The sequence below is a fragment of the Anas acuta genome, chromosome 5 (assembly GCF_963932015.1).
Source record: "Anas acuta chromosome 5, bAnaAcu1.1, whole genome shotgun sequence".
NCBI classification, from domain to species: domain Eukaryota; kingdom Metazoa; phylum Chordata; class Aves; order Anseriformes; family Anatidae; genus Anas; species Anas acuta.
The window spans coordinates 25,286,454-25,304,434 of record NC_088983.1 but is presented as its reverse complement, the minus strand read 5'-3'; the positions used below and the strand labels follow the sequence as shown (position 1 = coordinate 25,304,434).

Sequence of the window (17,981 nt, the reverse complement as noted above, 5' to 3'; positions counted from 1 at the left end):
TTGGTGTCATTTGGTCAAGTTAGCAAAGCAAAGGATTTACGTGTAGTAATGCCAGTTCTGACATGATCTTGTAGGTTGATTTAAGCTTCTTAAACTTCCTATGTTAATCCTTCATCCCATAAAACAAGTCCTATTTATTAGTTTTTCCATCACTTTACTGAAATTGATTAGTCAATGTTCATCAGGTGTTACAACATCTCCAAGCACTCATATAATTAAACAATAAGAATTATTGAGAAAATTCTCATAATAATGAGAGTATTTATGGGAATTGGATGAATCAAAAAGTAGACAAAAATGAGACAGTGCAGTGGAATAGACCTCACACAGGCCAAGATGAGAATTGTGAATTGGAGTGTGCAAACGTTCTGCAGTGCAAAAGAAAGGAGGAAAGATGCTGGATTCAAAAGAGGGAGAGACTAAAGAAAAATTGGAGGGGGATGACTTGTTTCCTTCTTCAAGAACAAAGCAGGAGAAATAGAACAAAAAAATAAAATAGCTAGTAACAAAAAAAAAGTTCATGTTTTTTTAAAATTCATGTTCCTTTATTATATTTCAATTTTAAAAAGAATGTGTATAGGATCTACAAATCTGTAGGAGAATATTGTTATTTTTTGAGCCCATGTGATGAAGAGGTGGCTGGCTACTGTGGAATTTCTCCCTATGTAACTGAAGATAGAAAATCAACAGTATATTACCTGCATTTACCGAGTATTGCAACTGCAGTGGCCCATTTCATAACATTACAGCTCATTGTACTGACAAATCACAGAGGTTAGCACTGTCTTTCAAAACAGTGTGTGAACAAGTATGTGGGAGTTGTTGTGACTTAGAAAGTGCTGAGAACTTTCGTAAAAGAAGGTCAGTATAGTATTTTAATATTCAGCTGCTCTGACTAGCTTCAGTGGGACACTTCTTGTAGGGCTATTTAATATGCAATCAGGTTGTGTTTTGTTTTGCTTTTTTTTTTTTTTTTAATCAGATGTTTCACTATGGGAATTAAAAAGGATAAAATAGCAAGAAAAATATTAAATATATATTAAATATATAAACTCCTACATGAATGTGCATCCACGTTTTAAAATTTTATTTGTATCTAACCATTGTATCTTTCTATTTAGTCAATACCATTGTTTATCATAAGACAGTTGCTTTACACTATAGTTGACATGGCTGCTAGACAGTCCAAACTGATGAAGCCAGCCTTCCTGACCTTCAAGCCACATATCATGATCCTGCTTGGCCTCAGAACACTTAAGAAAAGCATCAGGAGCTATGGAGGGGCTCAGTTTTGCCTAAACATGCATGTGATCAGGCAGTGTTCTGGTTTCTAGGCCTCCAGTGGTTCTCCCATAGACCTACTATCTTATGTCTTCCAGGCCTGTGCAGGTGCTTCCAATAACTTAAGGCTTCCCACATGATATTAGCCACCAATTTTTAGGTAACTGAATCAAGCATGGGATGAAATAAGTTCTTATCATGAGCATTGATGCAGAGGGATACAGCGAACTATGAAGGCAACCAAATTATGTGGCTTCAGCAACTCTGCTGTTGTTTCCTCCTGTAGTAGGTGATGAGTCAGTCACAACCCGTCTTCAACAGAGCCAGGCTAGCTCAGCGGCACAGCCAGCACAGGAACCCTGCTTGAATGACTGGTGAATTACACAGAACTGAAGAGCATCAGGTTTTCTTTTTTCATCTAGCATGTTTTCTATTATGAGTGTCATTGATTAGGAAAGCCTGAGTGCACTGAGCTCGTCAAGAAGTAGATCAAACTTGTCTTGATATTTGAAATGTCATTGCTGAAAGAACAATGGGAAATGTTCTTATAAATATAATATAAAATATTGTAAAATATAAAAATCTTAAAATATAATGAGAATGAAGCTGTTTGGAGGAGTATCATAGGGCTAGGCAGTGCTGTTGAATAGTTGCACATTACAATTATTATAAAATGAAGAGTAAAAACAGTTAATTGTTTGAATTTTCTGAATGTCTGTCTGTGCACTTCCAGTTCTTTTAACTGTTCAAATGAAAATGAAAGCTTGTTTTGCTGCATTTTCAGATGTTCAGAAACATAAAGGGAGAGGAATGGTAGGAGGAAACCAAGTCGTGTGTATAGAATGTTATCTGCCTTAATGCTGCAGGTTCCGACTGGCTCATAATGACAGAGAATACAAAAATGTTTCATGTGTATTTTAATGCATTTCTTTTGATGGGGCAAGACACCATTGCAAAAAGAGGTGTTTGCATATAAGTGTTTCTCTTACTAATAGAATATAATTTGTTTTAAGATGCATATGTTTCTGAGGCCTAAGCTCTACAAAAACACTTTTCTTTCTTGAAAACCTAGTAGTTCTAAGCTGCTGGGCATTGTATAAATAATCATTTAAACACATTTGTTGATGGTTTGCCAGACCTTTGAAGGAAAGTATTTTCTTTCAGAGGCTTGAAAGCCTTAATTCAAAATTATAACTTAATGGAAAAATTGTTCTAGTGATTATTATGTATAAACTCCTTTATTTCTTTATTTCTCTTTAACTGATTATTTTAGAAGAAAAAGAATAAAATCTATTTGTATAAATATAAGTGCTTCCAAACATCTGCAGTTCAAAGTACATAATTCACAGTGACACCAAAGGTTGGCTTGTGTTTTGACTGGATCACTTTGGTATTATTTTTGTCTGCAAAGGAAAGAGTTGTGTAGCATCCAAGTGGTGCAAGATGTTTGCCTCTCTAGAAATCATGATGAATTTGGGACAAGAGGCAGACTGTTCAAAAAAATAAAATACTGGGGGGAGAGGGAGAAGGGCTGTCAAACTGAGAACACTTGCATTTTGTTGGGCATCCTTGAGCTGGGAGCTACTTTTAAGTGTGGATTGTTATACATGAAATAGGAAAAGGAGAACAGAATAATAAACTAAATGTACAACCAGTTGAACCCTGTATGTTCAGTTAATGTTATTTATTGTATTTATATTACCACAGATAACAGCTTAAAATAACAGGTGAAAAGGTAGTCAGGATTCTTATTTTTTCTTTCTTTAATGTTTGATATGTAGGTTAATTATTTGTACTTCATTTTTTCATAGCAGTGGATGTTCATTAGTTAATCTCAAAATGTATCTGAAATACATCGCTTCCAAAAGTATGCTGTGTAGTAGGATGTTGGTATCCCAGGAGCTCAGCTTTTACTGGTAGCTGTGCATTTTCCATCAAGATACTGTGTGTCTTCTACTTTGTTGGAAAGTGTTTTGTTGAAAATACATAAAGGGAAAAATGCAATTTGGAAAATAGTTCATCTGTCATTTAAATGAACTCCTGCTTTACCACAATTTAGAGGACAGAAACCATTTTCCTAAGTTATTTAGTAGGAATTAGGTTTGTTATATTTCTCACTACTTCACTAATTGAGATCCATGTTTAGGACAATCTTCATGCATAAATGTCCACAGAATATAATGGATTACTCACAGCTTAGAGTGAAGACTTCTGTATGCACTAAAGCACTAATGCTTTAAAGCACCAGCTGGCCCGTGGTAGTTGACTTTACACTCACTTTTAATTTTTGTATGACTTGAATAAAGATGTTATCTTTAGTTCAATGAGAGAGTAAAACTATTTGTGTGAATCTGTACTAGATCTATTATTAAACTACAGAAAGTACTTAAGACTGACTGGATTGGATCAGATCAGACCAAAGATCCACCCAGCTCACCACCATAAGCCCATTCTCAGACAACAATCTGGACTTCAAGAAGAGTACAAGAACAGAACAAGCATATTGCAGCACTTCCATCTTATACTATCCCTTTTTTCAGCCATCTTTTCAGCGGAGTCATGTGTTTACACCAGTGCTGATTCATAAGATTATTGGCATTGCAGATTTTGACAAGAATGATAGATAATTTTTATGCAAATATTTTTTGTTATTTTTTGATTTTCTAATCAAATTAATATATACAAATGTAATTCAGAATACAGGAAAGAATTCTGCAAAATTTGGCCTCATATTAGTCCAAGTAAATTTGTTTCATTAGACTTTGACCCTCGAATCTGCATTAACTGGAACTGTATTAACTTTTTTTTTCCTAACATATAAATTACATAATAAGTTGATTCTTTTATTTTGCTAGCATATTGCCGTAACCTCACAAGGGGCTAATTTTAATTCCTTTTAATGGAGACTGGGAAAAATATTGTATGTTATATAGGAATATTAAAAGCAAGCGTAGAAGTAACAGGATTAAATTCCCACCAAGACTGTATTTGTAGTAAGTTGGTAGTACAGTTCTCTGTTATATTCAACTTATTCTGCACTTAACCAGCCATTTCGTTGATTTCTCAGCCAATGGGTGGTACAGTACACTTTCTCTTAGTCAAATCTGCACTGAAACACAAAATGAGCAACCCACCCAATATAACTGAGATGAGAGCCACGGTCACAAGTGTAACAAAACACTTAAGCCTATTTCAAAGCACGTGAACAGCCTGATCGACCTGAGTTACTCAGAGTTAAATATGCTTCTACATGAGGTCTGTAGGGATAAGTGTTATCTTCACATAAATAAACTGACAAGTTACCAAATTGTTGTGGGACAAGGGGGTTCTCTGCCTAAGTTAGCACTTTTCCATATTCCATCTTTTTCCCTATTGATGCTACCTTTAAAATTGCTTGTGGATTTGTCTTTATTGTTGTATAATCTCTTTACTTTTTAATATTAGAACACGTCACTGAAGAATCACATTAAGTAATGACCAAAAATTACTCATCAATCTGTGTAGACATGGCAGGCACCGTAACACCATGTTAATACGTTGTAGATAGAAGTCAAAGAAGAAAATGCTGATAAGCTGACAGCATGTTTAAGATGATTTGTTTATACAAGTGCTAAAGTTGTGTTTGATATGTTAATGCAACCTCATTTTCTAGTAAAGGCCAAACACTATTAAGTGGTTATCTGCATTGATTTTTCTATCTTCCATCTTTGCTCCTTTTGTGTACCTGGAACTAGGACTATCTTTTAACAGTCTCTTCCCAATGTGAGCCTCCAGGACTTTACTCTGTGGTATTCTGCTGGTCCAGGTCCACTTCTTGACCTCTCCATCAGCATCCCCATTAGTAGATGCTCCTTTTTGCTGTTTGTCTGCATTTTTCCCCCATGGTGACTTTGGGTCTCCCACCACCACTGAAAGAAGTCAGCACCTGCTGAGGGTCAAACTGGTGCCTGTCTTGAACATCCAGGTTCTACCAAATCATATCAGCTGATTTTTTTTGTTTTTTTGTTTGTTTTTTTTTTTTTAAAAAAAAAAAGGGTTTTCTAACAGTTTAAATTAGAAGATGGGGAGAACAGGTGTTCTTTCTGTCTATCTTTTCTTTCCTGTCTGTTTTTTTTTTGTTTGTTTGTTTGTTTTGGGAGGGGGGTTGGGGGGGGGAGATATATGTCACATGCTTTGCTTTTCATTTTGTGTTTAGCTACTTGTGATATATCCTGTGCAGGGAATTGGGATATTTGTCTGGAAAGACATGGTGCATTTAAAAGGGAGAAACTAGTTTGTACAGTGAAAATATGGTTAAAGAGAAGATTGAGTGCCTGTTGCTGGGAAGGGATGACATTCTAGTGAAATCTGTGCAGATGGGCACTGATGGTTGCTCAATGAATACCTGCAGTAAAGAGGTTCACTGCCCTGTAAGTATCTTATCATCAGAATAAGGCTAGCTTAGGTGGGAGACTTTTAGAGGGAAAGTGTATTATCAGAGGGGGGAATAAACATTAGAATTTGAAAGGAGAGGGGACTACTTTTTTTTTTCTTTTTTTTCTTTTTCTTCCTTTTTCTTTTCCCCTATCAGGATTGCCACTCTGGCTGATGAACTCTGAATACAAGTCTGTGTGATGAGGCTGATCCTTGGTGAATTGCTTGTGTGAAAACTTTAAAAATCACATGCTACCATTTCCAAGGCTTTAATATCCTTTTCTTGGCAAAGTCTTCAGCATTCTGATCAAGGCATATTGTTGATATCAATCTATGCTGTTTTCATATTCCTTGCAGTACTTAAAGTATCTGAGATAGAGTAGCAGTTTTCTCAATTACTGTCCGGTCTTTCATAAGTGCGTAATTACACCTCAGACCACAATGTCTAGGCAACCTGAGTTGCACAAAATATTTTGTTTCTAACTTTAAGAGGATTCTATTCGAATGTTTTGCAGGTTTGGGGTGACTGATTAGATATTCTTTTTTATAATAATTAAAATGAAATACTTCCTTTAGCTTTCAGCTTTCTTAAAAGGTTACATTTGACATTTCCTTTTTGCTAGTACTGAATTGGATGATGGCTTCTCTTCACTGTGCTCCAAGAAGTATTTTTATATATGTTTTTAGAAGGAAATCCAGTTTCTTACTTGCAGCTGTTGGCATTTTAAAGCCCTGGAATGAACCAATAAAAATAGATGTTTTTTGAAAGAACATCTATTTTTATTGGACCTTACTAACAACCAATGACACAGAATTCAAAAAATGTTGGCTGAAATTAAGAGAAGGACTGCATTGTTTAAAATCCTATTTTTAAAACTTTTATTTACAGTAAGATTACACGGAAGTATCGTATGCTCTTGTTCTTGTGAAAGAGCCCTTGTTTTTAGAATGCTATTTTTAATGTTTAAAAATTAGTTCAGGTATAAAAGTGTTGTAAATTGTAAAACATTAGTAAGTAGTAACACAATATTGCTGTTAAGAGTATTATTTAATACTTTCACTAGCAGGATGTTTAAAGATTTTGCTTCCAAGACAGCTACATATAATAAATACATCCAAATTCATAATTCATTTGTGACATCTTCTGTAAATCCATTGTTTCCAACATATTAAGACACTTATGTGCAAAGGTCAAATGAGATCACCACTTCTTTCAATGATACCCTCAAAATGGTTCCAAGCAGTATACAAATTGAGTATACCCTTTTTTTTTTTTTTCACATATCAACATTCTTACTGAGAATGGAGTTAAAGGTGAATTACGACATGCTACCAAGGTTGATGTAGTGTGCAAAGGCTGAGTTGATAGGGATGCACATCTGTTTTATGTTATTTCTGTTGCATCTTTATGCTGCTGCGTGGTATGAGGATCACCCTGTGCTGTTTATTTCAGTGTTCTGACTTTACAGGAGTAAAATGGAGAGTGGGGTAAGATTGTGCCCATACTCTTAGTTGTGCAACCAGCCCTACACATCAAGGTCGTTTTTCTGTCATGTCCTGAAGCTAGGCTTTGCTCTTAGCATATTTTCACTTTTCATTTTTTTTAAAGGAATAGCATGAATATAAATTCTTGTTATAAAAGGAGGTTGAGATTTTGGCCTTTCATAAAATATTTCCTATAAGAAACCTGTGATGCTGCCAAATTGGGAATTACAGAGCAGTGTTTTAAAGAAGAGCATTGGCAAAGCAGAAAGGTGAGAGGCCTGCTGATATTACATAGCAACAGGAGTGTCATGAATAATGTCTGAAGAAGTAGACTGATTTTATTTACTTAATGATGTTTAAATCCTGTATGCTAGAAAAAAAAAAAATCTAGAGTGGAAAAAAAAAGCATAATTTGGATTTAGTTTTCAGTAATTTTCCTGGGACCTTGTTTTTCATGCCTGCAGAAACACAATTTTTATGCTGTTCATTGCAGAATTACAGCTGTGATTTATGTTTTTTTGTTAGATTAAATACCTCAAGTTTATAAAAAAAAAAATAAATAAATAAATATTTGCAGCACAGTGTATCTTAACATTTTTATCTGGATTTCCTTATTTTGTAAGTGTCTTTTTTTCATTTTATTGCTATAAAAATGAAACTGCATTAAGGAACTTTATAACGCTCACTGAGAGAATTCACTACTCCAGGGAGATTTGTTACCTTTAAAATAATTTTTGTTTAGAGTTAACATCAGCTATGTTTCCTTGTCCCGAGTACAAAATTGTGTTGAAATATGTTGCATGCTCTTGTTAGTAAGCTCTGCTCTGTGCTGTCCGGAGTCACCAAGGTAGCAAAAGAGACTGAAATATTCAGGTGTTTTGAGTCAACAGCACTCATGTGAGCATTATATCATAATTCTCACTCCTTTCTTACTAATGTTTTCAGAAAGTATTTATTAAAATATTAGTTATAAATTTTGCAATACTACTTCCTTGCAATATATTGTTTTAAAATATTCCTGTTAATTTTGTATTTTTGCCCAGAGCTGTCCAATGGCTGCTTCTCTATGTCTTCCTGGTCCTTCATCCTTTGGGGTTTTGTTTGTTTGTGTTTATAGAACTTTTTTTTTTTTTCATAAAGCAATGCATTGTCTGCTGCTAGTTACTCCTTTAAAACAAAGTAACTGTGCAAGGTCTCTTATGGTTACTGTAAAAAACAGTGAAATATAATTTACTTCATGATTTGCTGACCTTTAAAATAGGTTCTCAGCTGACCACAGTAAGTATATCTGTGTATGCACGCAGTAGCAAATGTTATTTTTTTCGTTCTTTGTCATTAATTTAAATATTTAATCAAAACAATCTTAAAATTTCTTTTATTTCAACGTGTGTTGTGTACTTGGAATAATCTCAGCATAAAAAATACAAGTATACAAATTACACATGTATTTCCTTATAAAAGGCTGGTTGGGAAGAGGGTGTTTAATTTACTTGCTTTTCTAAAAGTATGTATTACTTCCTTGATATTCACTTACTCAATAAATAAAAGCCAAAATACGGTATTATATTGGCATAACTAGGAGCAGAATTTCATCCCCAGACCTTTGCAATTTTTTAAGACTTCTTAAAACATGCAAAATGTCTTTATCTGATACTAAACTTTGCGCTTTTTTGACATACAGTTGGACTAGGAGGAAACTGAATAACGCTGCACATTTTTAAAATGTAGCTCTAGTGCTGTTTTGGGATTGTAACATGCTTTTGTCTGATGCTTTCTCTACTGCAGAAATGGTGATGGGGTTATTTACGTTAATTCATTTGGCTTGTTGAAAAAAATATGCCCACACTCCTCTACTTAATGGGATTCTTCCCTCGTTGCAGTGCAAACGGCTAGAGCAGGAGCTTCATCATCTGAAAGAGCAGAACCAGACTTCAGCAAACAACACGAGACATCTGACTGCTGAAAACAATCAAGAACGTGCTCTGAAGGTAAATCTCCATTTCTTCTTGCAGGCAAATTAAGGTTGTAAGCCCCTGGTGCCAGCTTTCTGGGCTGCATATATCAGTTGTGTACATTTCAGCAGAAGTGAGCTGTGGTGTTTGCCAACAACCCCTTCTTTAAACACAGATACAGCATCCTTCTGTTATGGTTTTATTTTATTTTGTGTAAGAAAAAAAAAAAAGAAAGAAAAAAATAACATACTCAAAAATATTGGGCTCATAATTAACACTAGGTTCTTGGAGTCTGTCATTGCACTACATTTTATAATGTGAAGAAAACTGCAACTATTTGCCTCACGGTACCTTTGCAAAACTAATATTTTAAAGCATGGCTATTTGATCTGCTCCCAGCAGTGTGTACTATATTAATAACATTGTTGACCTATACTACTAGTGACCACATAGTTGATACTACTATTTGCAAAAGGGTAGCTAGTTGGAATTGGGAGGAGGAATAATAAGTCTTGTCAATAAGAATAAAAATGAGCAGAGAGGCGGGAGAGGGTCAGAGAAAGGACAGTGTAAAGTGACAGGTTATTGCTGCTTTGAGAAAGGGAAATTGTAACGTCAGAGGAATTGATAGCTACATAACCAGCAGTCTCACTGCTAGCCAGAATAAGAGAAAATGCCAGGTAAGATGTGCAAGTATCATGCACGCTTATTCAACCACTATGTTCTTAAATATCTCTTTTATGGATAGTGGAGAGACAATGTAAAGGCAGAAGTTGCTTTGTTGATACTGTGTTGTCATTTTAAAACTGTTTGATGTAGGCAGTAAGATCCAAGCATATGTCATTTATACACAGATTTTCCTCTGCCGCCGCCTTCTTTTTTTTTTTTTTTTAATGTTGGGAACATTGTTATTCATGCAACAACTCAACCGATGCAAGATATAGGAATTAAAGTAAATCTGTGTGTAGTTTGACATTTCTCAGTTAAGGAAAAAAAGAAGTATGATGAATAAACAGAGAGGCTGCATGACATAAAAATGCTATATATTCTATGGTCTTATAATTGCCATCAGAATCCATGGTGAATATTTCAAAATCAGGTGAGTAATATTGAAAGCAATCTATTCTCAGATGACAAGAAATAGAGATCATAAATATTCAGAGCTGTTTCTAACTGTAATAATAGCATTGTTTTGAATCCGGTATCACTAAAAGTTCATGCTTGCCAAGCATGCTACTTATAGTAAATAATATTGTTTTTCATTAATCACATGCTGACTTGTTTTTCCAGTGTCATTGAAAATGTTATGCCCAGACTCTTTCCTTCAGAAAATATAAATGCTTTATTGAGAATACACTTTTACATTTAATATTGTCTGACATAATGCTTACAGAATAATTGTATTTTCAGAGCAAGAAGTGACTTAATAGTTGAGAGTGTTACTAGGATTTCATCCTAAGCCTGATATTGCTCTCCTAGCACCTAATCTTTAAAGAATTTAATTTCTGGCTCTCACAGGCATTTTTTGATTTTTTTTTTTTCAAAGTTAGAGGTTAATTGGTTGTAGTCTTTTAGAGATGAGAGTTGGGGGAGGAAAAAAAAAAAAAAGGAATGCTTTTAAATTTCTGGTGAAGTTCTACTTTATTAATGTTGTACCTCTCTAAAGTTTGTCTCAGCTCATATTACTGTTGTCTACAGTGAGGGCAGGCCATCTGAGTACTTTTTAAAAGGCTGCTTGGTTAAGTTGAATTCTTGACCTTGAAAACTAAAATGCCTATCATTGCCAGTATTTCATACAGGCAGCATTGATATGCAGCATATCAACACTCATCCTGACCTAAGCAGTTATTTAAATGAAAAGCTAATCATCCATTTTTAGTGCAGCTATAGCCTGGAAAATACAGACTGGCTGGTAGGGATGAAAGTCAGATCAGCGCTTCTTTAACCACGGGTTGGACCGGCACTCTGGGCCTGAATGGTGCTTGGTTCTGGTGCTGTTGGCAGCAGAGCTCTCCTCAGGAGCCTCCTGCCAGGTGGTGCAACATGGGCTCTGGGCACACACCTCCCCTGGGGAATCCTGCTCTCCTCAGCTGCCTCGTCCTTCCTTCTGTACGTGCTCAATAGCTGTCAGGGGTGCTATGCACAGGTTGTGTGTACATACCTGAGCAGCCCTCTTGGCTGCTGCTGCTGCCAGTCATCCTCTGGGTCGTCTGACCATTTTCAGAGAAATATAACAGGCTGTTTGTCTCTGTGGTGCAGGATTAAACATCAGCACAATTATTTTCACCTTGATGCAAACAGCTGACTGCTTTAGCTGTCTCCACATGCAGGTGAGAAACTGGGCTATGTACTGTTAACTCAGATGGAAGCATTTACACTCCTGCAGGAGGAGTCCAGATACTCATTCGATGTCCCTCCAGGAAAAATTATATATATTTATTATTTATTTATTTATTTATTTATTTATTTTACACTTTAAAAAAAAATCACTTTTCCCTACTCTCTTAAATTAATGGATGTTCTCTGACATAGTTTGGCAAAAGATGTATTTTGGTGATAGGTGGCACATGAGGAACTTGATTTACTTTAGGGAGCAATGGAAGTGCAAACATCAGATGTGGTATAAGAATACTTTTAGTCTTAACTTGATAAAAATACTGTAATAAGGATCGGCTAGATTAAGGATGGCATAGAAGTTTATGATAAAAGGTGAGTTTCAAGACTCTGCACTGTCCTAAAATACTCAACAACAAAACCCTAAGTGTTACTATTTCTTTCTTAATTTTTAAAATCACCTCACGATTGTAAGTTGCTCAGAAGGAAAAAAAAAAGAAAAAGTGTAAGACCAGTATCCACAAGAAACCTATTTCTTTCAACATATGTTAGGGTCTAACAGGTACAACAAAATGACAGCTTTCGACTTTATTTTTAGTTATATTAGCTCATGGGGCTGTTTCTACCCTGTTTTGAGGCACCAGTAGCACATAGACTCCTGAGTGAAATAAAGCAGCGGAGTTTTTACCTGCAGGAGAGGTGTGCTGGCAGTAAACTGGACAGATATAGGATCTGGGAATAACAAAACTGATGTAAGCACTCTGCATATTTTCATTTTTACATACTTTTACATCCCATGTCACACAAATAAAACACATGACACTTAAGGTGTACTATATAGATCTATAAAGTACCAGTTCATCTTAGTGTTTGATGTAACATCTGTACATGTTTGGTAATACACCTCTGTTAGATGTATTAATATGATGTGGTTTAAGATTTGCGTATTTAATGTATTTATGGGATAGGACATTCCTTATAGTGATGTGGGCCATGCAGTCCAACAACGCCAAATCAGTACTCCTAATTTTTATAGTATCCTTATTGATCATAGGGATTTATATTAATTGCATGACAAGACTGAATTCAAATCTTCCCTCCAGGCAATGCCCACAACTGCATAGAGGTCATTCAGGGAAGCGTGTGGGCCCGTATTTCCATAGCTAAAGTAAAATAATCCTCTTCTTTGTGAAACCATTTTTAAAAAAAATCTCTTATATTATTTCAGATTGAATTATAGCTAAATCTTTTAGGGATAATTGCTTCCTAAGGGCCTATACATTTGCACTCTTAGTACATTTTCATAAAATAAGATCTGCAGAGTACTTTGCACTTCTAATGTGTCAGAGTCTATATGTAAGATTATTCGTTTGTGCTTGGCCTTTATAATTAACATTGGTCTCTACTGATTCTGATAAGTATATTCCCACAATACGCTGAAATATCAGATTCAATTAAACATAGAACAGTTAAGGAATTGATATTTTTTCATTAGTATTCAAATATTGTTGTGGATCATTTGATCATTGGCTTTATAGTGTGTGTTTTTGAAATACAGAGCTCCAAGTAATATATTTTCATAAAGAAAAATAAATTTTTTGCCTGTGTCAGTCCTCTTTACTCTATTGAAAAAGAGTAAGAAATAAGTCTTGTGGGACAAATAATGTGAAAATTCATAGAAAATGTTTAACTGGATTTGAATGAAAAATAGGGAGATGTGAATTCTTTTTTTCACAGGCATGATTTATTTTGTAATTTTTAATCAGGAGGTACATTCTTTATAAAGCAGCTGTTAATCTGCTTTAAACACCAAAGAGACATAGTAATTTAGTTTCAAGCCAAACTCTTAGAATGGAGGAGAGTCCGTTTCATGGTGATACTAAAATCAGGTGCCCTTTAGTGACTTAATGAGTTTACTCCAGCCAAATATGATGTCATTAGAATTTGTAAAGGTTATTTCTCTTCTTCAGAATTGTTAGGATGGTAATCTTTGGTTATGATTGTCCTTTTTTTTTCTTTTAGAATTCTGTTTTTCTGATTAATCAATTTTTTTAGTTTTCACTTTCTGTAGAATTCATCTTAAATGCTTCCATGGTTTTATTAATGATATCATAAATTTAGAGCAATGGGCAAGAAACTGGCCTGCAAGATCCATCAGAAATTCATCTACAGTAGTGTCATAAAGCAATTATGGCTGTTATCACCTCCTTTCTGCTGACACATAAGAATTGTGTCAAGGGCAGGAAATCTATAGTGCGTAGTGTTTTGTAGATAATCCAGTGAGGGTGCCCATGGAAAAGCCATTCTGTAAGACTTAAATTAAGTACTTCCTGATGCCCTTCATAAATTGTGTTGATCTCTGGTTTGATTCCCAAGTTTATTGGAAACTGTTTTTCCATACCTGCTATACTATGCCAACCACAAGAATAAATCCATTCAACATGTCATTTATGAAGAGCATAATCCCAGAAAGATCTGATGTCTTGAGAGGTTAAAATACTTTTTAAAAATCTTGAACATGAAGTTTAGAATGTTTCTTAATGTTGAAACATGTGGAGTATCCATCCTATTTAGACATATAGTAGTGATTATTGAATAAAAGGCTGCTTTCAGAAGATAGTAGTTGTGGCCTATGTCTAGTCATTCTAACAGTATTTTTATGTTTAGAGCTTCAGGGCTGAAGTTTCAGAGCTTCATTTTCATGTGTTTAGAGCTGATTTATGTCTATAAAGCCTCTGTGTTTTTTTTTTTTTTTCTGACATAGCCACATGCTTTTGAAATATTTAGTAATCCAGAGAAACTTGCCTGAACCAGTGATAAGAAACTGGGAGATTCAAATCTCATCACTTCTATTCAAATTCAGCGTACAACTTTTTACATTTATTATAGTCATTAATTGCATCCTAGAAGAATGAGAGAAAAGCCTTTCAGTATTTTAATAATCATTTTATATAAGGCAGCAGAGATTTTGTTGATTTATTGGAAACCTATGAACATGGCAAGCCCCAGTCACATCCAGAACACATCTCTGCTGACTTCAGCCATTTCATGTTATACCATTATTAACTGTAATACTGTTTGAGTAATAGAAAACAGTTCAGTTGCTGATTAACAATATTTTACAGCTAACAGATGAATAGCTATGCTATCTAGTGGTGAAGTAGCTATTATACCTTTCTCCAATATGTAGTCTACAGTATAACTAGACATTACTCCCTGAAAAGTTTAAAACTTGCTGTTGAACTTCTTGTTGACATGGTGTTACTGTTTGTCACACTATGTATAAAAGGGACTGCAACTCCATTTGCAAATGAATTTATAGGTGTGTTTGAAGACTGGGATGCCAGCTGCATCTTGGAAGTAGGAGAGGAGGAAAGGTAAATTGCAGATGTGCTGCTTAGTGGGACCAGATATACCCTGCCCTTGCATTTGCTTATGATCTGTTTCTATTTTATTGAAGCTACAGGAATGTTTCAAGAGCAATAGGAGTAGTTAAAAGGATTCTTGCAGGTTACCTCCAGCAAATAATACAACTAATCCTGAAAGGTTCTTCATGCTATTCTGCCAATAATTTATATGTGGATAAAATACTAGAGGATTTATCAAAGCAAGATACATGTACAGTCTCTAACTTTGTACAAGAGCCTCCTAAGAAAGGTGATGCTTCTCTTCCTCTCTCAGGAGAGCTGTCCATTTCAGTTTATATACAAAATTACATAATATGTTTATTGCACTCTCCAGTAGCTACCCAAAAGCAGTGTGTATGCTGCTTTTAAATGCCTGGGATTTGTGGGAGACAAATTTGCTGCCCTGCCAATAAAACTGTTATAAAGTATATGAGATCACTATTCCATTTTTTGAGTGGAAGTTTGCTAAATTTGAATAGTCTTTGCTTTTAAGTATATAGTGGAGGTGGAAATAAAAGACCTAGTAAAACTTTGAACACGCTGCTGACAATCTGGATAAGAATGCACAAACATTTTTCTTCAGTTGGTTCTTCCTAGACACTTTAGCAGACAGAATAGGTGCAGTTGCAGGCTTAATTACTATTGAACAGGGCCTTTGCTTGTGCTGCACCCAAATCACTTACAGGCTGTCTTACAGGTTGTCACTGAGATTAGACCCAAGTCTGCTTAGCTCTTATCCATGCTAGAATGATTACTCACTTTATGGCTGGTATTTTGAAGCAGTACAGAACACCTCAAAAGATCTTAGTATAAGCTGGTGCATCATGTTGTAAATGAACACTAAAATGAGGCCATGTACAAATCCAGCAAAAATAATTTTGTCCATGTTCCACTTGAATGTTAATTTTTTGCATTCCTTTCTGCTAAACTTAAAGTGTCTCCAAAAAGTGGCAACTGCATTCTTAATAAGTTATCTTCTTACCAATAATTGATGCTTTTGCACTGATAGATATTTGTATTCATTAACAAAAATATCTTTGTAGCAGTATACAAAAGTTACAATAATTCCTTAAAAGTAGCATAAGCTAATAATACAATATTTTCCTCTGATGGAGAACGAGGGGAATAAATGATGAAATGCAACACTTGCCATTTACTGAAAGTCAAGTCATCCAGAATCCCTCTAGAAAAACAGTCTTCCAGAGTCTGATAAATCAGTTGTAAATGAAAGATTATCTCCCTAGTATAAGGGAAATGAGGTTTGACATAAGATTTTGCATGATTTTTCAGAGGGCAGGTAGTGATCTCTTTAAGTGGCCATATTTTTGCCAGGGCTGTAAATAGAAGGTGGTGGTGGTAGTAGTAGTAGCAGTAGTTCTGTTCTTGGTTTACTAGGGGACAGAATTTTGAACCCAGTCAAGCCTTGGGTTGTTACTGAATTGAAGAAAACAAGCTGATGTACCAGAGTTTGCTGCATCGGTTGCACTGGTTGTGTCACCTTTCTTCATCTGTAAGTCTGTCCTTTCACTGACAACATTGTCTCACAAGGTAACCCTGTGTGTATGTTGTTCTTTTCACAAGAGTTGCTAAGGATTTCTTGGACTTTGTTCAAATGAAAGAAGACCAAGCAGTGTTGTATCTTACTTACTGTGACTTTGAGTCAAAATTATTTCAAAGCAAAGTAATACATGGAGTAGAGTGAATGTTTATAGGCAAAACGATATTTGTCCAGAAAATTATTTTGAGAAGACTTGCTTCTGTCTAATTTAGTTATACTTTTCCAAAGTATTGTGTATCTGAAGTAATTTTGGAATGTTTCATATTACCTGTAAACACCAGCACAAGAATGGCACTGCTTGTGTCTTAACAGACTGAACAAAGAGCATCCTGGCAACAAGCGTTTGTTCACCTTACCTGATGAGTTTGTCTTCCTTCTCTCCTGTTAACAGATACTGAACATCTCTAACCAAAGCAGATATGTTTATTGAACTTTAATTCAGTTTTAAGCATTAAGAAACTCGCCCTGTGTTTGCTGTGCACTTTCATCTGCTCACTAAAAATTCCTCGGAGGTCTGTTGCTTTTTATTTGACAACCTTCAAATCCATCTTGGCATCACATTACACTTGACGATCTTAAACATCAACAAACTGTTTGTATACACTATAAACGTCTCTTTGGCATCGGGGATGATGTGGTCATTCAGATCTTTTGTCTGAATGTTTTATATTTTGTTTCCATTTCATATGCGGAAATTGTCTTCCCAGTGCGTCACTCAATATTATTACTTCTGGTTATCAGAAGTATTATTTCTAATGAATAGTACTTACTGTGCTACTTACTGCAGGTACTTACTATGCAATATTTTGTTTTCAGGTTATTTTAAATCTGGACTATCATTCTCCCGCTCATCTAGACTGCTTCCATGTCCTCACTTTTGCACTCTGTGCAAAGAATCACCTATTTCATGATAGTACACTTCTGTGACCATGACCTTTCTATTGACATGGCCCTCTCATCCATGTTTTTCATTTAACCATTCTGTAATTGCACATCTTATATTAACTTCATATGTTACAAATACTATGCACTTTCAGGTACCTGCTTTTCCTTCTAAAAGGATAGATTTCATTTTGCATGGTTGATTCACTTGATCACTGTTTGCCTTCCTGGAATTTTTTTCTTGCTCAGTGGCACGTCCTCTTGGACTTACAGTACAGTAAGATCTGCAAAAGATTTACATTTTTTTCAAGTGTAAATCTTTTCCAGCATTTTTATATTGTTTTCTAAGCTGCACCAAAGTACCTCAAAATTGGAGTAATCTGCGGCAGGTTGCAGATATATGTATTCCAGAAATATATATCCTGAAATAAACAGACCTTCTGAAATTGTAAAAAAATTTTTAAAAAATCTATGCAAACATCCTGTGGCCTTCTAGAAATCTGACTGCTATGTGGTATTTTGCTCCTTATCTCCTTAGAAATGACACCCATGCTTTAAACCCATGACAAGAAATTAATGAGTTCTAAATTACACTGAAATCCATCAGTATAGTTGTATTTGGAATCACAGAATCTGATACATAAGCAAAACATACTGTAGAAACCACAA

General features: G+C 35.2%; 1 protein-coding gene across 19 annotated transcripts in view; it reads left to right on the top strand.

Annotated features, from left to right (window-relative positions):
- MIPOL1 (mirror-image polydactyly 1) overlaps window positions 1–17,981 on the top strand; it is a 189,431-nt gene that overhangs the window by 87,499 nt on the left and 83,951 nt on the right. For all 19 annotated transcript variants that reach the window (XR_011096990.1, XM_068683294.1, XM_068683293.1 and 16 more), the window contains one exon: window positions 9,060–9,167. Coding sequence is in view for 18 of the 19 variants with exons in the window: in XM_068683294.1 (XP_068539395.1) it covers window positions 9,060–9,167 (108 nt within the window). In the remaining variant the exon portion in view is untranslated. The remainder of the gene's footprint in view (window positions 1–9,059; window positions 9,168–17,981) is intronic.